Consider the following 24,713-nt stretch of genomic DNA (forward strand, 5'->3'; position numbering starts at 1 on the left):
TTATAAACCACAGGAGATTAATAAAGAATTTTGCACCTTTTTTCAAGATTTATATACATCTGAAGATTTATATTGAACAGATTGACACTTCCTTGTCTAATTTGAATTTATCTTCTTTGGACGACACAATTGAAAATTCTTAGATACTCCATTTACAGATTTTGAATTAAAAGAGGCATTACAAGCTATGCCGATTGGTAAATCACCTGGTGAGGATGGATTTGTGGTAGAATTTTATAAGGAATTTCACGATTTGTTGTTCTCGGTGTATATGGATGTATTGAAGCAGGTTACAGATACTGGGTTATTTCCTGAATCATTTTCGAGAGCATTGATAACAGTTATACAAAAGAAAGATAGAGATCCATTGAAAGTTAGTTCTTATTAGCCTATATATTTACTTAATGTAGACTATAAGATTGTAGCAAAAGCTTTGGCAAATAAACTGGGTAATTTTTTACCGAAAGTGGTGCTGTAGATCAAGCAGAGTTTATTAAAAATAGATATTCAGCTGATAATATTACTAAATTACTTAAAATAATTAATGTGTCAAGACAGTAATCAACCAATGATATTAGCATTAGATGTTGAGAAAGCCTTTGATCGAGTTGAGTGGAACTTTTTATTTAAAGAGTTGGAGAGATTTAAATTTGGACATTCTTTTATTGGTTGGGTTAAGGTGTTATATATGAATCCTTCTGCACAGGTGATGACAAATGGTCAGATTTCTCAAGTATTTACTTTGTATAGATCAACTAGAAAGGGCTGTCCATTGTCACAACATTATTTGCATTAATTATAGAACCTTTAGTCCAGGCAATTAGACAAAATGTAAATATTGAAGGCATTACGATTGGGCAACGAGAGTATAAAATTAATCTATTTGCAAATGACTTGTTGATATATTTATCTAAACCTAAGAACTCGTTACAACCTTTACAAGAATTGTTAAAATATTATGGGTCAATGTCAGGGTATAAAATAAACTGGGATAAAAGTGAGATATTACCTATATCTGATGAGGATTATTTAGATTGTATGTAAATTACTAAATTTGAATGGTCAGAGAAGATTAAATATTTAGGTGTAATTATTGATAAGGAATTTAAGAATTTGTATGGTTTAAATTATTTACCTTTGTTAAATAAGATGAAATCTGATTTAAATCGATGGAAGGATTTACCATTGATGTTAATTGGTTGAGTAAATTGTATTAAAATGAATATATACCCGTGTATCCAGTATTTGTTTCAATCAATTCTGTGTCCGGTACCAGGGAAATTTTTCAAAGAATTAAATAAAGTGATACATTCGTTTTTATGGAAAGGTAAATTATCTAGAGGATCGATGCAAAAGTTGATGTGGTCATATGATTTGGGAGGTTTTCAATTACCACATTTTCAAAATTATTATCAGGCAGCGCAGTTGAAGATTATTAGTAGATTTTTTGATACTGATGTGGGCCTATGTGGAAATGGATCAGATACAAGAAAGATCAAGGCATAATTTCATATATAAATGGAATTTATTGCTTTTACAAACATATATACCTGTTTTAACTCGTTTATTTAAAATATGGAATAAATGAAACCAACTTATAGGTTCGAAAGAAGTATGTTCAATTAAAACTCCGTTATATCAAAATCACTTGATTCCTTTATCAATGCATAATCCTCATTTGAAAGAATGGGACTTAAAGGGTTTGGTATTAATTGAAGATTGCTTTGAGGCAGGTTTATTTATTTCATTTGATAGGCTTAGGGAGAAGTTTGGGATATCATAAAATATATTGTTTGTATATTATCAAGTACATGATTTTTTTAATGAATAAATTTGGTCAAGAAATTATATTACCAATACAATCGAAGTTCGAAATATTGCTTATGGATAAAGGAAAGAAAGGATTTGTTTCTGAAATGTATTCGATATTACAATCAAAAATGAAGAAGATAGGTGCGAATAAGTGATAAATGGGAACAGGAGTTAGCTACGTTTATCCCTGATGAAGTATGGTCTGACTTATGTTTACATAGTGTTATAAAATTAGTTAATTTGCATTCTAGTTTAGTTAATTATAATTTTTTACATCAGTTATATTTAACCCTGAAAAGTTAAAGAGGTATGGTTTTAGAGATTCTGACTTGTGTTTTACGCGTGGAGATCAGATAGGTACTTTTGTACATTCTGTGTGGAATTGTCCAAAGGTTAAACCATTTTGGGAACATATTATTAAATTTTCAAATAGATTTATATGTGGATCCATGGTTGTGTTTATTAGGATATATGAATCCATTAACAGTACGTTTGGATAAATCTTGGATTGCATTTATTTGATTGTGTTTGGCAGTAGCTAGGAAGTGAATAGCGGTAACTTGGAAAAATGATGTAGAGTTGAATATACAGAGGTGGCATAATGAAATTCAATCATGTTTATGCTTAGAGAAAATTACATACAATTTGAGAAATAATTGTTTCTTGTTTGAAAAAATATGGACCCCATATTTGAAATGTATGAATTTGGATGTGTAAATTTTTCTTTTAATATTTTTGTTTGAACTGTTGAAATGATGTATTGTAATTAAACCCACTTTGTTTGTTTCAATATTTTTTTTGTGTGTATATTAAGCTCAGGGGGGAGGGAGGGATAGTAAGGGGTGCGATTGGGGGTGGTGGGTGGGGGTTATGGGGAGTAATTTAGAAGGGTTTTCTTTTGTGTATTTTATGCTTATATGTTGTAAATTTTTAAATAAACTTTAAAAAAAAAGATTGTTGGATAAATCTTTGACCAGAATGGGAAGGTGTTCACAAAGCAAACTGAAGATTAAGTACTGTTGCTGTATATTAAAAGTTGATGATTAAATGTGATACCTAGTGTCTGAACCTTCTGAACTAGCCTTCTATGTGGGACCTTGACTAAGGCCTTACTAAAGTCCATGTAGACAACATCCACATCCTTTCTTTCATCTAATTTCCTGATAATCTCCTTGAAAAACTCTATAAGATTTGTTATACATGACCTACCACACACAACTCCATGCTGACTATCTTTAATCAGCCTTAACTGTCCAAATACTTAAATATCCAATCTCTCAGAACACCCTCCAATAATTTACTGACTACTGATGTCAAGCTCACCAGCCTGAAATTTCCTTGTTCACTTTTGGAGCCTTTTTTAAACAATGGAATAACACAAACTACACATCAATCCTCCAGCATCTCACCCAGGGGTAAGAACATTTTAAATATTTCTGCCAGGGCACCTGCAACTTCTACACTAATTTCCATCAAGGTCCGAGGGAATATCATGTCAAGCCCAAGGGATTTACCTACCTTTATTCGCTGTAAGGCAGCAAGCACCTCTTCCTCTTTAATCTCTATATGTTCCATGCCACTACTGCCTGTTTCTCTTCCTTCCTTATACACTATGCCAGTTTCCTGAGTAAACACTGATGCAAAAATAACTGTTTAAGATCTCCCCCATCTTGTGAGACTCCACATATAGACAATCACTCTGATCTTCTAGGGAACAAATTTTGTCCCTTACTATCCTTTTACTTTTAACATACTTGTAGAAACCCTTCGGGTTTACCTTCACATTATCTGCCAAAGCACCTCATGTCTTCTTTTTGCCTTCCTGATTTCTTTCTTTTCTTACATTCTCTATTCCCTTCTAGTACCTCATTTGCTCCTTGTTGCCTATACTTGCTACACACGAATCTCTTCATCTTAACCGGATTGCTAATATCCCTTGAAAACCAAGGTTCCCTTTGCCTGTTAACTTTGCCTTTAATCCTGACAGGAACATGCAAACTCTGCCCTCTCAAAATTTCACCTTTGGAGTCCTCCACTTACTGAACTCATTCTTGCCAGAAAACAACATCCCAATACACTCTTCCTAGATCCTTTCTCATTTGCACAAAATTGGCCTTTCTCCAGTTTAGAATCTCAACTCAAGGACCAGACCTATCCTGATGTATAATTAACTTGACACTAATGACATTATGATCACTGGACCCAAAATGTTCCCCGGTGCATACTTCTGTCCCCTGACCTGTCTGGTTCCACAATAGGAGATTAAGTACTCCATCCTCTCTCATCAGTACCTCTATATATTGATTTAGAAAACTTTCCTGAACACATTGGACAAACTCCAACCCATCCAGCCCTTTTACAGTATGAGAGTCCCAGTCAATATGTGGAAAGTTAAAATATCTTACTATCAAAACTATGTTTCTTGTCACACCTTTTTCATTTCTCAGCTCCACCCATATGGCCTCTGTAAACAAGTCCTCTGGGCTCTCCTGTCAAAGGACAGGTGTGATATTTTCCCTGACTAGCAATGCCACTCCTCCCCTTGTCATCCCTCCCCCTCTATTATATCTGAAACAACGGAACTCCGGAACATTGAGCCACCTTAATAATCCCTTACTAATCACAGAGCATCTATGGCATAGGGATTATTTAAGGTGGTATGTGAATGGAAAGAAAATTTAAAGGTTTATTTTTAAGTCAGCTCCACACACTGCCAGCTTGAAATGTACAGATCATGCAGTATTATTAAAACCCTCTTACCTGCCAATCTGAGGACTTAGCGTACGACAAGTTTTCACTGCTCAACCAGAAATAGCGCTTTTTGAAAGTGAAACGAGTGACAAGGTTGACACCCTCCGCTTTTCGTTTGTGCAGGTAGCCTTCTTTAATGGTTACTGAAGGATGGAACACCAGGCCTTGCTGTAGATCAGTAGCTAGGGAAACACAGGAGCGAGAGGTGAACCGTTGTTCTCTTTGCATCCTATTCTGCAGAGATTTGTAAGTGTGAGAAACACCAGCTGTTAATTCCACCCTGATGATGTAGGAATGCCTCACCATGCTGTGCATTCTCAGACTCTGGGTATTTCCAGTAAGTAACAAAGGACAACATTGGAATCACTGCTGTAAGAATGTCTTCCCATGACGTGAAAACTGGAACAAAATTCTGTCGGAATTCTAAAATAATTTTGAATTAGTAATCCTTTGACCATTGTTAACGTGATATTACAAGCATATCAAAGCACAATGATTCAGAGGCACAGAAGATGGTGGAAATCTGGAGCAACATCGATTTGTTGGAGGAACGCAGTGGGTCAAGCAGCATTGGTGGAATTTTGTATGTTTCAATGCAATTACCTCTCATTCTTCTAAACCCAAGAGATTCTGGGACATTCTGCATGATAGTTTTCATGCTTCAAACCTGTCAACCCAGGAAACATTCCAGTAAATCAATGCTGCATTTCCCTTCTGGAAGAATATCTTTCATTAGTAGGGAGACAAGACCTGTATGCAATATTGCAGATACAGTTAACAAGAGCCTGTATAATGGAGAAGGACATCACTACTCATGTACTCAAACCAACTAACCATTTGCATTCCCAATTGCTTGCTGGATCCCTGTACATTAACTTTAAATCATTTGTTTCCAAGAACACACCAGTGCCTTTGAACACCAACATTTTTCAAACTACCATTATGATACGATTTCCCTTTCATTAATTTACATTGATTCCACCTAATCCTAATGTTATTTTATACATACCCTGCTAGCATTTTCTTAATACTGCGATAGATTCCAACAGTTTCCCTATTAATTTTGACAGTAAAATGTTGATAGTTCCCTATTTTCTCTTTCCATCCTTGCTTAAGTAGCCGCGTTGGTTCTAATCTGTGGGAACTGTTCTCGAGTCAGTGTAAGATTGCAAGAGTTTTCATGACTTCAAAAGTTTCCTCTTTCAAACCCTAAGATGCAAGTTATCTGGGCTTTCTGTCCCATCACTTTCTCTAATACATTGTTTTATACATGTTGATTTTTGAACACCTTAGTTACTGTAATGTTCTCTACTATTTCTGACAAATATAAATATTTCTCTGCCATTTTGTTATTCCTCATTGCAGCATTTTTTGACATACAGCATGGTAACAGGCCCTTCCAGCTCACCGGCCTGTTCCCCCACATACACTAATTAACCTACAATCTTGGTACATTTTTGAAAGGTGGGAGGAAACCAGAGGACCCAGAGGAAATCCATGCTAATATGGGGAGAATGCACAAACTTCTCACAGACCGGACCAGATTCAGACCTGAGTCACTGCCGCTGCAATAGCGTGGCACCGACCACTACACTAACCGTGCCGCCCGGGAATTTCTCTTGTTTCAGTCTATAAGAAAGCCACAGGAACTTTCTCAAATGCTCTAATTTAAACATCTACAGCAGCTGTAAAGGTTTGCTAGCCTACTGTTGTATTCTATTTTCCCTTTCCCTTTTTTTTGTTGGTCTTCTTGGCTAAATACTGATATTTTCCCAAATGGGCTATTGCATTTTTAGCAACCTTTTCCTTTGATGCAATCCACTTTTAATTTTTCTTGACTTCCATGGCTTGATGACATTTCCTGTTGAATAACTTTTGTCTTAAAAAGATGTATACTGCTTGTCAACCATGCATTAATTCACCAAGAGTTGGTCATTGCTGGTTCGCTCACATACATTTTAACATGATTCTCCACTCAACCAAAGTTAAATAATTCCTCACGTCTTTAGTGTTTGCTTTATTCAAATTTAAGAGTCTGCTTTCAGATTGAACTAAATCACTTTTACTCTTTATGTACTATTCTACTCTCTTGTAATCAATACACCTTAGAGATCCCCGAGCTACCAGATCATCAATACACAATTCTGGATATAAAGCAGTCTGTTCTTCCGTTGATTCCTGAATAGATAGATCTAAAAATAAAAATCCTGTCATCGTTTCAGAGATCAAATTGACTATTAACATTTCTTGGATTAGTACTACTATAAAAACTTAGCAAATCATAATACAGTAAATATAACTAAAATTGTAAGGCCAAAGAATTAATTTGCGATTTTTTAAAAGAGCAATTTGGTTAATTTTTTTGCTTTCTATACACAGTTCAGCAGGCGGCAACCTCCTTTGAAGAAGACCGCAGAGCCCACCTCACTGACAAAGGAGGAAAAACCCAACACCAACCCCAACCAACCAATTTTCCCTTGCAACCGCTGCAACCGTGCCTGCCTGTCCCGCATCGGACTTGTCAGTCACCAACGAGCCTGCAGCAGACGTGGACATACCCCTCCATAAATCTTCGTCCGCGAAGCCAAGCCAAAGAAAAGAGAAATACTTTAACTAACACATTTGATTTAAAAAAAACCTTCTTTAAACTACAAAGGACATTTGTGACCAAAGCTGAATCATATATCTGAAATAGTACATCAATGAATAGTCCCTTTCTAAAAAAAAACATCTGCACACATGGAGGTACTATTTCTTCATTCAAGGTAATATAGTCATTGCTGGCAAGTTGTGTCTTTCAGAGTGCAGCCAAAAGTCAATAAATAATATTGTGGGACTGAAATCACACAAGTCACAGCAACGATTACAGTTAAATCTTAAATGTATTTAATTCATCTACCAGAATGCAAAGCAGGATTTGAACTGAATTCTTTTATCATTAGGCAAGAGGCTATGATTACTAATCGATTAAAATAACTACTTTGTTCCTGCACATACAGTCAAAGATTGAGGGGTGGCACAGTTGGCGTCAGCGGTTAGCACAACTTTGTTATAGCACCAGCGATTGGGACCGGGGTTTGAATCCCGCGCTGTCTGTAAGGAGTTTGTAGGTTTTCCCCATGTTTGGGTGGGTTTTCCCTGGGGGGGCTCCAGTTTATTCCCACTGTTGGAAATGTACCAGGGGTGTAGGTTAATTGGGTGGCATAGAATCATGGGCTAAAAGGGCCTGTAACCATACTGTATGTCTAAATTTAAATTTAATTTAAAAAATTTAATTTAGATTAACATGATGCAGAGTTGGGCGGAAAAGTGGCAGATGGAGTTCAATTTGAATCTGAATCAGAATTTATTGTCATGAACGAGTCATGATATTCGTTGTTTTGCATCAGCCTCACAGTGCAAACATTCATATACACCACCTTACAACAATAAATTTAAAAAAAAAATAATGCAGAAAAAAGTAAGGCAGTGTCTTTGGTTCATAGATTATTCAGGAATCTGATGGCAGTGAAGAAGAAACTGTCCTTGTGACACTGAGTGCTCGTCTTTATGCTCTTGCACCTTTCGCCGATGGTAGCAGAGTGAAGAGGGCATGGGCTGATGATGGGGGGGTGGGGTCTTTCAGGATAGAGGCTGCTTTTTTGAGACACCGCCTCATGTAGATGTTCTTGATGAAGTGAAGTCTGGTACCTGTGATGTCGCAGGCTGAATTAACAACTCTCTGGAGTTTATTCTTGTCCTGAGAGTCGACACCTCCATATCCAGCAGTGATACCGCCAGCCAAAATGCTCTCCAAATCCATACATCCCGCAAGGCCTCTGCACAGGCTGATCGGATAGTTAAGAAGGCCTACGGGATGCTGGGCTTCATTAATCGGGGATTGAGTTCAGGAGTTGAGAGGTCATGTTGCAACTCTACAAGTCTCTGGTAAGACCACACTTGTGTTCAGTTCTGATCACCTCATTATAGGAAGAATGTGGGTGCAGAGGAAATTTACCAGGATGTTACTTGGATTGTAAAATAAGTCTTATGAGGCAAGGTTAGCAGAACTGGGACTTGTTTCTTTGGCGCGTAGAAGGATGAGAGGAGACGTAATGGAGGTCTATAAAATTATGAGCGGCATAGAGTGGACAGCCAGTGCCTGTTCCCAGGGCAGAAATAGCAAACACCAGAGGACATGAGTACAAAGTGAAGGTTGCAAAGTTTAGGGGAGACATCGGAATAAAGTTTTTTTATGCAGAGAGTTGTGGGTGCCTGGAATGCCTTGCCAGAGATGGTGGTGGAAACTGAATCATTAACAGACTCTTTAACAGACTCTTAGACAGACACATGGATGGAAGAAAAATAGAGGGTTATGGGGCAGTGAGTGTATAGTATTTTCTTTAAAGGAATACATGGGTCAACACAACACTGAGGGCTGAAGGGCTATTTGAGCTATTCCTTACCAAGAAGTCAGTGGAAGTCACCAGCAATTTGCTGAATTTGTATATTTGCCAGCAGAGGGAGTAGGGTTACACACATGGCAAAATTGCACACATATTTTGAATAAAAGAAATGCCAGTGTTTAGACCATCATATAGGAGAGGCTATATCAACCACACAGAATTTACAGAAATACATAGAATTTGCTCTTCCAAAGGGGAAAAAAAAAGATGTGCATAGAGTCAAATCTTCATCTTCACCTTTCCATGACATTGACATGAAAGGATTTGCCATCAAGTCAATGAAAGTGATCTCTATAGCTAAATCAAATGCCCAAACACAAAGTAAGACACATACAGCTATCGAAAAACTGGGTATTTGCACCACTATATCCGTGCTGTCTTTAAGGAGTTTCTACGTTCTCCCCATGTCTGCATGGGTTTTCCCCGGTGATGCACCATCAATTCCTTCGAAAGACTAAGTCATAATAGAAACTGATAGGCTTTTACTATCAACAGAATGGATGTCCGTCCATGCTGGTCGACTGTCCTGGGCTGAGGAGGGAGCTGTGGCAGTCGCCTTTATTCAGGGGTCTGTGGGAGGAGCCACAGGCACACTCAGCAAGGGGCGTGTCCAGACATCCTATAACAAATACTAACACAGCTAAAATATATATACAGTAGTTTACCACATTCATCCCTTGTTTTAGAAAGAGTCTGGAGGGGTGAAATGAATTAAATGTTCTTACAGATTGAGTCTTTCAGGTGGCCTGGTCTGCTGCTGTGACCGTCGTAGTAATGGCTGCGGCACAGCTGTTGGATTCTGGACAGTCTGGAACACCTGTATGTTGTCTTCAGCGTTGACTTGGTGGATGAGTGGTAATAGATCTGGCATGCCATCCACTGCGGCTGGGGTAACATGCCATGGCCCTGGTGCATGATGGGTTGCAGTAGATGAAAGGGGTGCGGGGTGATGATTAATGGTCTCAGGAACTCCTGAGGGTGTTAGATCCTGAACAGAGACCGTGTCATCATGCCCATCAGCGTACGTCTCATAGGTGTATTGGGGGTTGGCCTGGAGGAGATAGAACCTTTTGACAAGTGGGTCAGACTTATGATTCCTCATGTACTTTTGGGGTTTGACCGGCCCTGGTGATGTCAACCAGGACAGCAGCATAATTTCCAAAGTGGACTTCCTAGGGAAGGAAAACATTCCTTCGTACAGAGTGGCATTGGTGGTGAAACATAGGAGCGATCTGATTGAGTGGAGAACATCAGGAAAGACATCTTGGCAGCGGGAAACTGGAAGGCCTCTCGACCTCAGGGCTAGGAGGATGGCCTTCCAGGTGGTGGTATTCTCCCTTTTCATCAACCAGTTCCCTCAGGGCTGTAAGTGGTGGTTCTGCTCTTGGCAATACCTCTGGCCAGCAGGTACTGACGCAGTTCATCTCTCAAAATAGAGGACCTCCAGTCGCTATGGATCTAGCAGGGGTACCTGAACAGGGGAAAAGATTGCACAGGGCCTTGACTCTGGCAGTTGTCATGTCCAAGCAGGAGATGGCAAATGGGAAATGTGAGTCCTCATCAGTAATGTTGAGGAAGTACACATTGTGGTCAGAGGAGGGGAGGGGTCCTTTGAAATCAATGCTTGGGTATCCAAAGGGACAGGTTACCTTTATCAGATGCTCTCTGTCTGGTCAATAGAAGTTTGGTTTGGACTCTGCTCAGACCTGGCAGTTTCTGGTCATGGTCCTGATCTCCTCAATCAGATTGTGGGCTTTGATAAAGTGGAAGAACCTGATGACCCCCGGAGTGGCAGAGGTCATTGTGGAGGTCTATTTGTGCTCTGGCACATGTTCCATGGGATAGGACACCTGGAGGTTCATTCAGTTTCTAGGCCGGGTCAAGGTGTCATAATTGAGGGTAGAAAGTTCAATTTGCCACCTCACTATCTTGTCATTTTTGATTTTACCTTGCTGCTGGCTGTTGAACATGCATGTTGGTCAGTCAGCAAGGTAAATCATTTGCTGGCGAGGTAGTGTCTCCACTGGTGGGGAGGACATGGAGGGGGAGAACGTGGAGGGGAGGACGTGGAGGGGGAGGACTTGAACATGTCATCGGGCCTGCGCAAAGGAGCTCTTAGGTGGAGTGCAGTGTGCGCAGTACTGGCCCCACCCTTTACACCCATGGTTCGTGTGCTGAGGCCAAGCAAGCTGGGACGTGGCAGCGAGGTCCTTGGGTCATAGGTTTTATAACGGAGTGGCCTTCTCCTATGCAGGTTTCTTACCCGGGCTGGAGGGGCCTGCCTCCTCTCCTAGGTCGGACCATACCTGGTCGCAAATCACCTGTGGACATGGCCTTGGTAAGTTTAATTGGGTTCTCTAACTACCTCTGGACTGGGGCCGGGGCCGCCGCCACCTTCCCTGTGCCCGGACCCGGGCCGCTGCCTCCTTCTTTCTGCCCAGACTGGGGCCTCTGCCTGCTTCACTCTGCCGAGGCCGGGGCCACCGCCTCCCCCTCGCTTCTGCCAGTGGGCTGATATCGCCTCAAACCGTGCATCTTGGCGCCTCACAGTTCGGCGGGCAGCAACCTCCTTTGAAGAAGACCGCAGAGCCCACCTCACTGACAAAAGACAAAGGAGGAAAAACCCAACACCCAACCCCAACCAATCAATTTTCCCTTGCAACCGCTGCAACCATGTCTGCCTGTCCCGCATCGGACTTGTCAGCCAGCACAAACGAGCCTGCAGCTGAAGTGGACATTACCCCTCCATAAATCTTTATCCGCGAAGTCAAGCCAAAGAGAGAAAAGAAGAGAAGAGTGTCTCCAGTGCTGTACCGGATTGACAATGGCCTGGCCGTCCTTCTCGACAGAGGAGTGTCAAATTTCAGGGCCCAGGAGGGTGTGGGAAAAGAAGACAAAGAGTCTGCCCACCTGGTTAAGGGTGGTGGTCAGGGCGAAGTCAGACACATCACTCTCCACCTGGAATGGTTTAGATTTGTCCACAGCATGCATCACAGTCTTGGCAATGTCCACCTTGATACGGTTGAAGGCTGCGCAGGCTTCTGACATCAGGGGAAAAGAGGTAGATTTGACAAGGTTGCAGGCCTTGTCTGTATAATTGAGGACACACTGGGCCTAATAGGAAAAGAAGCCCATTCAGAGCACTGAGGCTCCAAAAAAGGGCACATGCGGTCAGGATTTGGGGCCCAATGATTCCATCCTCTACAACTCAGCCAAGGATAGCGAGGCAAGTTGTGTGAAATACACATTTCTCCTTATTATATGTGAGGTTAAGGAGTTTGGTGGCCTGCAAGAAATTTTTGGAGATTGGCGACATGATCCTGCAGGTCATGGCTCCAAATAGTGATGTTGTCCAAATACTGGAATGTGGCCTGCAGCTCATACTGGTCTACCATGCAGTCCATCTCCTGCTGAAAGACCGAGACCCCATTGGTGATGCCAAAGGGAATCCTCAGGAAATGGTAGAGGTGGCCATCTATCTACCTCAAAGGCAGTGTATTGGTGGTCTTCCAGGTGGATAGGGAGCTGGTGGTATGCCGATTTTAAATCAATAGTGGATAATACCCGATATTGAGTGATTTGATTCACTATGTTGGATAAGCGGGGGAGAGGGTACAAGTTCAGCTGCGTAAATCTGTTAAAGGTCTGACTGTAGTCAATGACCATTTTGTGTTTCACCCCATTCTTTACCACCACCACTTGGGCTCTCCAGGGGCTGGTGCTGGATTCAATGATCCCCTCATTCAGTAGCCGCTGCACCTCTGACCTAATAAAGGCCATGTCCCTGGCACTGTACTGCCTGCTTTTGGTGGCAATGGGTTTACAGTCGGGGTGAGGTTCGCGAACAGTGGTGGAGGGGCGATCCTGAGGGTTGAAAAGCCACAGGTCATTTAGTTGCTGGTTGGAAATGGTGGGAGGAGAGGCCGGTGGAGGGGGGTTTCGAGGGTGGAGCACTGTGGGTTACAGACAGTAGGGGGGGGGAATAGGGCCCATCGTACTCCATTATCACATTCTTAAGGTGGCATTGAAAGTACAGCCCCAGCAGCATGGCAGCGGAGAGCTGTGACATCTTCAGGAGTTTAAAGTCTTTGTAGTCTGTGCCCTCCACTACACATTAGCCATGAAGATCTGGTGTATAGGACTTCGAGGCCAGAGACTTTGTACCTTACTGGCCTTACCCCGCGAGGGAGTAATGTTGCCCCATGCATGTCCGTGCCCCCACTATCGAGCAGGCAGCTCGTCTTGTGATCATTTACCTCAATGTCCATCAATGACCTGGCGAGTTGGTGAGTGCTAACTTGATCTAGCATGATGGAGGCCACTGTTAAATCGCTGTCAGACTCCGTAGATGGATGTTTGATCCCAAGATGGCGACGTCCAGGATGGTGGCCCTCACAGCTTGCACATGGCGCTGCTGGGTTTAGAGAGCAACATGGATTTACACACCTTTGCATAATGCCTTTTTTTCCACTGCAAGAAATCCTCGTCTTTTGGCTGTCAGTGTTTTCTAGGGTGCTTGTTCAGGCTACAGAAGTAGCACTTCAGCTCCTCGCAGAGTACAGCTGCCGTGGTAGGGATGCTGGCGGGACGTGGTGGTGGCGGAGTTCTTCAGGCTTGCGACCCTCCCATGTCCCAAGATGGCAGCACCCACGGTAATTATGGGGCGGCCGTGTTGTCAGCTGGGTAGGCATCCATATTTTGGAGGTCACCTCTTGTGTGCCTGCTAGTTTGACTGCCCTCTGTAAGTTGAGCTCATCCTGCTCCAACAGTCTCTGCTGGATATAGCTGGATCTGATGCCTGCAACATAAAGCATCTCTGATCAAGTCCTCCGTGTTCACCGCAGCCGTCATAGCCTTGCAGCCACAGGCCTGCCTGAGAGCTCGCAGGGCCCAAAGGTACTCAGCGCTGAATTCCCCAGGTCACTGTTTTCAGGTCGCCAGGAGGTAGCCAGGAGGACCTCGTTTACCATCCTTAGGTACTGGCTTTTCAGTATTTCTGTCGCCTTTGGGTACAGATTGGCATCCCTGATCAGCGAATATATCAGGGGCCAGACCCGGGAATACACTGCTTGTTGTTCTCTGATCGAACAATAGAAGAGAAGGCCTGCAGGTACATTTCAAAGCAACACATCCAGAGTTTGAAGCTGTTGGACGTGTCAGGCGATTGTGGGTCAAGGTCCAGCTTTTCTGATTTCAAAAAACATGTTAATAAAAATGATGCACCATCAATTACTTTGAAAGACTAGAAGTTATATAGAAACTGATAGGCTTTTATAAACTACAGAATGGAGGCATGTCCAAGCTGGTCGACAGTCCTGAACTGAGGAGGGGGCTGTGGCAGTTGCCTTTATTCAGGGATCTGTGGGAGGAGTCACAGGCCATCAGCAAGGGGAGTGTCCAGATGAACTACAACAAGTACTAACACAGCCGGGTGTCTTCCCACCTTTCAAAATGTACCGGGGTGTAGGTTAATTATATGTAAATTGGACAGAATGGACTTGTGGGCTGAAATGGCCTGTTATCACGCTGTATGTCTAAATTTTTAAAAAAAATCTAGGTTGATAATCAAGTACTAACTTTTCAAGCACTTGGCCTGTTGTCTTTTATGCTTCAGCAATTCAAGAGCTCATTCAGATAGTGTTTTCAGTGTTGTGAGAGTATATGAGAGCTGTGCATTCCAGATTGCAACCATCGACTGAGTGAAAACATCTATCCTCAGATCACCTCTAACCCACTGATTCCTTACCTTAAATTTCTGTCCTCCAGTTTTAGATGGATCCATTATGGGCTAAGATTCCTCACTAGGCACCTTTTCAATGCCAAATTTGGCTCATGTTGCAAAACCAAACCCAAAACACTGGACATGGAAACACAACATTGAAATTGGTAGTAGAAATCTGAGCACTACTTGAATACAAGACGGGGGAGAAACGGGGATGACAATTATAAAGATCCTCAAAACAAGCATGAAATTGACAGATCGTGCAAGGTGAGAACCACCCCCAAGGCCATGGCATCAACAGGCTCCTGAGGGTTGCAACTCTTGTTTGTTTGTTCCAATATTAAGCTTCAAGGTCAGTTATCTCCTACGTTGGGCTCAAACAGTGCTACAGAGGTCATCGATTTCTTCTTTGCAAAAACACAAAGGAAGTTTACGGGCCCATCAATGGAAGTAAATTATGAACAGGGTACTTTGTTCCACGAGGGATGCAGTCACGGGAAGAACATACAAACTGCTCGCAGACAGCATTGGGTTTGAACCTGGATCATTGGCGCTGTAATAGTGAGGTGCTGGCCGCTATGTTAACCATTCCAACCTATAATTTTAGAGTGGTTCAAGGACATTGTTTAAAATTTAAGGACCAATTTAAGGATTTGTCACTGGTTTCCAATTCACTGTGAGTTAGCAACCATTGGTTTCTCAATGCTGTCAGTCCTTAAGGCTCAGCTCCCATTATATCTTTTCAGTTCCAGGGCACCTGAGCTGCAAGAGCATGATGTGAGACAGCATGTGTCATCAGTATTGCACATAAGCGAGTGACTTCAGTGCAGCAGGACGGTGAGACGTAAATCATTACTGACATCAAGACACCTGCAGCTCCAGCCTCCAAACTGAATGCAGAGTCACAGTTGGTGCTGCTTGTACAATTCTTCAGGATATTAACATGAAAACTACCATTAAGCAAAAGTGTTGTGTTTAAATTATTCACTCCAAGCCTATGATGCAGAGACTATGTGTATTTGGGAATGCAGGAATAGCAGTAATGGATGCCCTGTGACATGTCCCTAGACTTTTTCCCCCTACATCAGGCCTGGATTAATCATTAAGCAAAATAAGCACGTGCTTTGGGCACCAAGGGAAGGGGGAACCACAAAGTTTCTTTTACCAGTTCCGGATTTATCAAGATGCAGCTGAACTAGGGCCCCACAAAAAATGGCACATACACCCCTCCCCACAATAAATGTAAAAAAAAAATGATATTTATATATAAAGGTTATATTTAATATAGTTATGGGGCTGGCCTGGAATAAAACTGAATTTTTAATCCATATTTCACATTCAGCACTTATTGAATTTTAATGTCTTGTCAGTTAGACAATGGAAAGATTGAGGGGGAACCATTGTTGGGTGTGCTTAGGGCATCAGTTGGCCTTAATCTGGCCCTGCCCTCCATCCCTCCCTCAGTGTGAACTTAACGATTGTAACCAGGCTTTTAGTGAATCACACAAAAATTAAGTATCAAGCCCAGAAATACTGAATCTCCACAGCAACCTGTATCTCAGCAACAAGCTGTTCTTCGGTGAATGTTATCAGACATTACAAAAGAGAAGAATTATTGAAGATTGTCACTGTAATGTTCCAATTCTAATTGGCCATATCAAGCAAACATCAATAATCACTCAAATTCTTAAATTTACTGTAGATATCTACTGATAGAAAAACAGGATGCTCAGTATGCCAGGCAGCATGTGTGACAAGAGAAACAGAATTGATATTTCATGAAGGGAAAAAAGCACAGTTAAAGTTCAGAGGGGAGGAAAGGTAGAACAAAAACCAATGCTGAAACTGTGTGATGCAAAAAAATTGTACCTCCTGGACATCTCAAATAAAAGAGAATGCTGGAAGCACTCCTGCTAGTGATGTAACTGATCACTGTAAAAGCAGCAAACAATTCCATGAATTCTATGTCTAATGAACCTTTGATGTGGTACTGTCAGATCTCATATTCTCAAAATGAACAAATGAGCAGACAATGAAATGAAAGGATTGATTTCGAGGCGATTAGGTCACAGAACTAAAAATAAATTTTGAGAGTTGGCGCTATAAAATTCACGTCAAGCTGTGAATTTGAATAAATCTAAATTTGATTCCTGTGTATTTTAATTGCATGCATCTCATTTGATTTGTAAAAATGTTACACTTAAAAGCTTGCTGCCCTAGACTACTTGTGTTTTTTTTTTCGCAAGTACTGTAGTTTTGAAAATGTTTAGCATGTTGCATCATAAAAGCAATTTCCAACAAATATTTGCAAGGATTCACGTTACTTTCAGTGGGAAATTTCAATGCCAGCTTTAGGAATCTTACAGTTGGTACCTTAAAAGTCTTTCGAAAGGAAATGCTTTGTTTTAAGTGATATCCACCTCGTGAGCAGGAAGAGAAAAGATATTCATTGCTAACCATATAGATCAGTGGTTCTCAACCTTTTTCTTTCCACTTACATACCACTTTAAGTATTCCTTATGCCATAGGTTCTCTGTGATTAGTAAGGGATTGCTTAAGGTGGTATGTGGGTGGAAAGAAAAAGTTTGAAAACCACTGTTTTAATTGTACCTGATGAACTCATCATGTGCACGGTTTCAGAACTCCAAAGGAAATAGGCCAATGACAATTTTTCTCAAGCAAAATATTTCAGTAACAATTGGGTCTAGAGCAGTGGTTCTCAACCTTCCCTTTCCACTCACATACCACCTTAAGCAATCCCTTACTAATCACAGAGCACCAATGGCATAGGGAATACTTAAAATGGTATGTGAGTGGAAAGAAAAAGGTTGAGGACCACTGATATAGATTAAAACTTTTCAAATTCCTTCAAATTGGAAAGAGTTCCTCTCAAGACATTTCATTAAAGGTTTGTTACAAATTATTTATGGAGCTGTTAACCCAGTTCAAGAAATCAGGTCAAAGATAGCAGTGTCTATTATATTGAGGCTGTCACTGTAGGAAAGAAGTGAATGTCGAGTCGTTGATTAATTATTTACCACAAAGCCTAGAAATTTCCTCAAAAGCAAATTATATAAATTGGATTTATTCAATAATCAACACTTTTTGTTGTTACTACAAATAATATTTTGCAATGTTTTCAGATATTTCCAAATTTGGATTACAAATATTTCAAACACTGTTACGATATGGGTACCTAGAACCCTGAAACAGTATAGGCACCAATTTCCTGGGAGGACTTAAAATAACCTTTGTGTGAGAGAAAACTGCACAATTTTTATTGAGGAATTATGATTTCAGAAATGCTCTCATGTCGATGCAATCATGAAGAAGGCTCTCCAGCAGCTATACTTCATAAGGAGATTAAGGAGATGCGGTACGTCACCAAAGGCTCTTGCAAATTTCTACAGGTGTACCATGGAGAGTATTCTGACTGGTTGCATCTTTATCTGGTATGGAGATGCCAATGCACTGGACGGGAAAAGACAACAGAGAGTTATGAAATCAGCCAGCGCCATCACGGGCACTAGCCTTCTCTCTATCGAGGACATCTGCAAGAGGCCGTGTCTCATGAAAGCAGCCTCTTTTTTCAAGGACCCTCACCACCCAGGGCATGCCCTCTTCACGCTGCTACCCTGAAGGGGGAACAAGGAGCCTGAAGATGAGCACCTAATGGTACAGAAACTGCTTCTTCCCTTCTACTATCAAATTTCTGAATGGTCAATGAACCACAGACACTACCTCACTTTCTCTCCTTTTTCACAGTTATTTATTTTAAAAAATGTAATTTGTAGCAAATTTGCACCTGTAATGCTGCTGCAGTACAATGAATTTCTTGACAATAAATTCTGATTCAGATTCTGTGTGTAACTTATTGATATGCATGTCATGCCAATATGTTACTATGGGTTCGTTGCTTCGGTATTTAGTTGTTGCTTAAATGAGTGTAGCCTTTTCTGGAAGCAATTCCAACTACCCATCACTGTGCAAAAATATTACCTGGTATCTGTTCAAAACCTACTCCTCATAACCCTGTGCTTCCTTCTTGTGTCACATCAAATATATTTTCTTGAGTCATTACTCATTCAATATCCCCTCAGAAGGATCCATTCAGGCCAAAGAATATTTCTTTAAGTTGAAGAGCCGCAACATATGGTTCAGCCACAGGGGACCCTGAGCTTCTACCATTTTAATTCTCTGCGCCACTCCCTCTCTGTCCGTGGCCCCCTGCACTGTTATAATGACGTCCAATAAGGTGTTACCCCACACCTTGATGAAGATCTCAAGCCCAAAACGTTGGTGATGTATCTTCACCTTTGCTACATAAAGACACTGTTTGACCTGTTGAGTTTCTCCAGCATTTGTGTGTTTTTTCACTTAACCACGGTGTCAACAGAATCCTGTGTTTTACCCCCAATAAGCTCTATAGTTAACTTTAATTTACATGCTGGAGAAAGCAGGGAAGAAGCTGTTCTTGTGCCACTGAGTGCTCATCTTTAGGCTCCTGTACCCTTTTCCCTGATGATAGCAGAGTGAAGAGGGCATGGCCTGGGTGGTGGGGGTCTTTTGAGGAGAGAGGCTGCTTTGTTAGGACACCTCCTCTTGTAGATGTCCTTGATGGAGTGAAGACTGGTGCCCATATTGTCACAGTCTGAGTTAACAACACTCTAGAGTTTTTTTCTTGTCCTGAGCATTTGCACCCCTGTACCAGACAATTATGCAACCAGCCTGGTTGAGATGGTGGTGAAGATATTCCTCATTTCAAGAGGAATATAATATAAGAGCAGGGATGTGATGTTCAAGCTCTATAAGGCACAGGTGAGAGTTCATGGAGTATTGCAAGCAGTTTTAGGTTCCTCATTTAAGAAATGATGTGCTGACGTTGAAGAAGGTTCAAAGGAGGTTCACTAGGATGATTCTGGGTATGAAAGGGTTATTATATGAGGAGCGTATACAGCTAAATTTGTTGGAATTTCGGAGAACTGGAGGAATGTCGTTTGAATGTTGCAAGGCATGGACAGAGTGAATGTAGAAAGGTTGTTTCCCATGGGGTGAAGAGTCCAGAACAAGTGGGCACAACTTCAGGCTAAAAGGGCGTCAGCTTAGAACAGAGATGTGTAGGAATTTATTCAGCCAGAGGGTAGCACATCTATAGAATTTGTCGCCACAGGAAGTTGTGGAGGCCAGGTCATTGGGTGTATTTAAAGAAAAAAATGATAGGTTCTTGTTTAGCTTGGGCATCGAAGGTTATGCGGAGAAGGCCAAGCAGTGCGACTGAGTGGGAAAATGGATCAGCTCATAATTGACTGGCAGGGCAGACTTGATGGGCTGAATAGCCTATTTCTGCTCCTATGTTTTATGGTCTTATGTAGAGAAGGCCACAACAGTAGCACAGGATAAGGTCAATGACTCTTGCAGATTCACAAATTGCTTCACGGACTATTTGGGGACCCAAATGATGGTGAGTGAAGAGGTATGGGCATAAGTGTGCACTTCTTGCCGTCACAGGGGTGGGTACCAAGGTGGTGATTAGTGGGAAGGGATGAATGGATGAGGGAGTCACGGAGTGAGTGATCTCTGTGAAAGGCGGAGAGGGGAAGATGTGTCTGGTGGTGAGATCATCTTCTACGGAATGGAAATTGTGGAGGATATGTTGGATGCGGAGACTGGGGAGATGCTAGGTGAGGACAAGGGGAATCTTGTTCTTATTGTGTCTGGTATAGATGTACAGGAAATAGAGAAGACGTGGGTAAGGAGTGAATTGATAATGGTAGAGGGGAAGCCCTGTACTTTGAAGAAGGAGAACATTTTGGATTATCTGGAAGGGAAGAGATGCAATGGAGACAAAGGAATTGCAAGAAAGGAATGGAATCCTTACATGGCACAGGGTGTGAAGAGGTGTAGTTGAGGTCACTGTGGGATTTGGTAGGTTTGCAGAAAATGTCTAACGAGAGTTCATCTCCTGAGAGGGAGACAGTGATCACAAAAGGAAGAATATTACTAGAGATGACCAGGTGAATTTGAGGTGAGGGTGAAAATTAGCAGCAAAGTGGATAAAGGCAATGAGCTCATCATGGGTGGATGGGACATCTCTAAGGTAGTCATCAATGTAGCAGAGGAAGAGTTGAGGATCCTTGCCTGTGTAGCCTTGTAGAATGTGTTATATAGAGAATTTAGGTTAAAATGACTCAAGTTAAAATGTGATGATTAATCATAAAAAGGGAAGCCAGAACGGACAGGGAGCTTACTAGCAGCCAAGGACAAAAGCTGAATATGTTTTTTTAAAAACCTATCTTTTCATGGTCATAGTGAGAGACATGCAGGAGACAAAGGATTGATAAGAAGGGTGAGAAACAGAATTTAGTGTATGTAGAGTTCACAGCGTACGTAACGAACGTGATAATTAAAAATGCAGTTATACTTAGAATGCTTTTGCAACACTAACCAATTAAAACAGTATTAATAAGAAGGGGAAGGGCAAACAATAAGGGTATAAAAATCAATGCACTGTATGTATCGGGGCTTAACTGGTGAGAAACCAGTTGAGTCCAACTCTGCAGACTTGTAAATAAAGCTTGTCGTGTCATCAGTTTTAAAGAGACTCATGTGTGAGAAGTTTTATTTCTGACAAATGGGGGCTCGTCCGGGATCTACACTCCGGCTGTGAGGGGAGGTGAGAAGAGGGACATCGGAGGCGGTGCACCCCGCTGAGTTCAGCGGCTCCTAGTCCCTTGCTCGTCGCTTCGGGCGGCTTGAGCGAGTGGTATCCGGACAGGGTGACACGACAAGACGGAGAGGAGAAGGGTGACGGTTCAATCCCCGGGAAGACACCGGTAAGTGACGACTTACGATTGTGGTGTGGGGATTGGGTAACAGGTGTAACGGGATACACCTGTTTGGATAAAAAAACCTAACATAATAGATCAGGTATAGAGCTTTTGTCGTGGCATGAGGACCCTGTCGTGGGACTCTAGGATAGACCCCAGGGAAACCTCGGCGGTAACCGAAGGAGGGACAGCACCTCCGACGAAGTGCCGAGAAGAGAGGGGTCAACCCCAGGGAAACCTCAGCGGTAACCGAAGGAGGGACAGTACCTCCGACGAGGCGTCTGAGAAGAAGGGAGTAGGGTCCAGAACGAGAGGGTCCTCAGCAACGATAAACAGATCTAGGTGGGAAAATGGGAGGATCAAAATCTAAGGGCTCGTCTGAAAATTCAGGACAATTCCTGGGAGTACCCCTTGACAGCCCTTTGGGGAGAATGTTTGAAAATTGGGATAGTAATAGATATCGGGACAAAAACAAGAAAAAGATGGTCCAATATTGTCTCCTTTGGTCAAAACAACCTATTAAAGGTTCCTCGGTCTGGTGGCCGAAATTTGGATCTGATGAGGATTGGGTTAGACAAGCATTAAACATATATGTAAATTCGAGACCAAAGGTGAATCAAGAAGAGTCAGCATATGCATTTTGTTGGGTTCCCTGGCCAGGATCCTTAACAGAATGTTTTAAATTGAGAGTGGCAGGAGAAAAGAAATGGGAACCTCTGGACAACCTTCCCCCTCCTTATATTCCCCCGGTGCCTACTGCGCCCGAGGAAAGCTTATTACCGGAGGGGAAAGGTGATGAATCTGATTGCCCCGAAGGGGGCCGGGATAAAAAGGATGAATTAAGGGAGTCGGACCCTAAACTTCCACCGGTAAACCGACCCTGGACAAGATCCCAGACTGGTCCAGGACCATCAAAATTTTCAATAAGCCTAAATCCCCTGAGGGAAGTTCCTATGGGAGGACCGGGAGGGGGAACGGGATATGTGAATGTTCCCCTAACTAGTACAGAGGTGCGGGGATTTAAGAAAGAAATGAAAAAGTTATTAGAAGATCCTATAGGACTGGCTGAACAGCTTGACCAATTCTTGGGACCAAACACATATACGTGGGAAGAGATGCAGGCAATAATGGGAACATTATTTTCACCCCAGGAGAGGCAGATGATTCGACGGGCTGCCCTCCTCATGTGGGAATATGAACAACCTGGGGACCCTAGACCCCATGAACAAAAATATCCCCTAAATGAACCCAGGTGGGACAAACGAACACCCGAGGGATTGGCAAGTATGAGACAATATAGAGAGTGGACAATTAAAGGGATACGGGAGGCTGTGCCAAAGGGTCACAATTTTACCAAGGCATTTGGGAACCACCAGGGGAAAGACGAGTCCCCTACTGATTTTTTGGAGAGGGTGAGAAAGAATGTCCAACAGTATGCTGGTGTGGACCCTAGTACACCAATGGGTGAACAGCTTATTCGAATTGAATTTGTTTCCAAATCATGGCAAGACATTAGAAAGAAACTAGAAAAGGAGGAGGACTGGAGCGAAAAACCCCTAAGTGACCTGTTAAAAAAGGCGCAAAAAGTATATGTGCAGAGAGAAGAAGAAGATCAAAAGAGGGCGACAAAGGTTATGGTACAGACTATCCGACAGATGAATGCTGAATCCAGAGGGGAAAGAAAACAAAACCTTCCTCTAAACAATCCAAGATATCCAAGAGAGGGAAGACCCCGGAGGTTCGTTAAGTGCTATTACTGCAATGAGGAAGGACACTTTAAGAGGGAATGCCCCCGATACAAGAGGGAACTGCGTGCCCTCGAACTTATGGAAGAAGATTAGGGGTGTCAGGGGTTCCAAATGTTAGGGACCAAATATAAGAGGGAACCCCTGGTAAAACTAAAAATTGGTCCCAAGGGAGAAGAGGTGGTGTTTATGGTGGACACAGGAGCGGAACGAAGTAGTGTAATAACTGTGCCAATCGGAACTGAGCCTATAAAAAGTAATTTGACAATTTCTGGGATAGAAGGAGCTCCCAGAATGGTATCAATAATTCCCCAAGTAACAGTGAAACTGGAAGAAAGAGAAGGGGTACAAGACCTCTTGTTATTACCTTCGGCTGGATTTAACCTCCTAGGAAGGGACTTACAGGCTCTCCTAGGTTTGGGTGCTCTCCCTGTGGACGGAGAAGTGCGAGTCCACCTTTGCGCTTTAAAGGAAGAGGATGAACGGCAGATTGACGAGAGAGTCTGGTATAAGGAGGGAAATCGAGGAGGTCTGGACATCCCACCTTTACATGTCACATTAATACCAGGTCATCAGCCGGTAAGGAAACGTCAGTATCCTATTTCTTTGGAAGGGAGAAAAGGGCTACAGCCGGTAATTGAGACTTTAATACGAGACGGACTATTAGAAGAATGCATGTCACCTTATAACACCCCTATACTCCCAGTAAAAAAGTCAGATGGATCCTATCGCCTAGTTCAGGATCTAAGAAGTTTGAATGCTATTGTTCAGACCCGCCACCCAGTGGTGCCTAATCCCTATACTATTATGAGTCGGATTCCCCCAGACCATGAGTGGTTTAGTGTTATCGACTTGAAGGATGCCTTCTGGACTTGTCCGTTAGAAGAGGAAAGTAGAGATATGTTTGCGTTTGAATGGGAAAATCCATGGACAGGTAGACGGAGACAGTTTCAGTGGACTGTATTGCCCCAAGGGTTCACTGAATCTCCAAACCTGTTTGGACAAATGCTAGAACAAATCCTGATGGACTATCCACAATCTGATGATTCCCAACTAATGCAGTATGTGGATGATTTACTATTATCAGGACCCAAGGAACAAGAAATGAGGAGAGAGACCATTAGACTCTTGAATTATCTGGGGAAAAAGGGTCTACGAGTGTCCAGAAACAAGTTACAGTTTGTTGAGAAAACTGTGATATATCTGGGACACCAGATAAGTAAAGGACAGAAACGGATTACCCCTGAACGGATTGCGGGAATCACTAGAATGCCGTTACCCCGTAATAAGAAGGAAATAAGACAATTCCTGGGACTCTTAGGTTACTGTAGGTTATGGATAGAGGACTACTCAGCTTTGGTGAAGTTTATGTATGAAAAACTGACAAATGAAAATGAATATCCATTGAAAT

The 24,713-nt window shown here is 42.2% G+C and overlaps 1 protein-coding gene across 2 annotated transcripts in view; it reads right to left on the minus strand.

Moving 5' to 3' along the window:
• LOC138750451 (rasGAP-activating-like protein 1) overlaps positions 1–24,713 on the minus strand; it is a 313,399-nt gene that overhangs the window by 43,821 nt on the left and 244,865 nt on the right. For both annotated transcript variants that reach the window (XM_069912509.1, XM_069912508.1), the window contains exon 17: positions 4,573–4,745. In XM_069912509.1, the coding sequence (XP_069768610.1) occupies positions 4,573–4,745 (173 nt within the window). The remainder of the gene's footprint in view (positions 1–4,572; positions 4,746–24,713) is intronic.

The sequence above is a fragment of the Narcine bancroftii genome, unplaced genomic scaffold (genome assembly GCF_036971445.1).
Source record: "Narcine bancroftii isolate sNarBan1 unplaced genomic scaffold, sNarBan1.hap1 Scaffold_151, whole genome shotgun sequence".
NCBI classification, from domain to species: Eukaryota; Metazoa; Chordata; class Chondrichthyes; order Torpediniformes; family Narcinidae; genus Narcine; species Narcine bancroftii.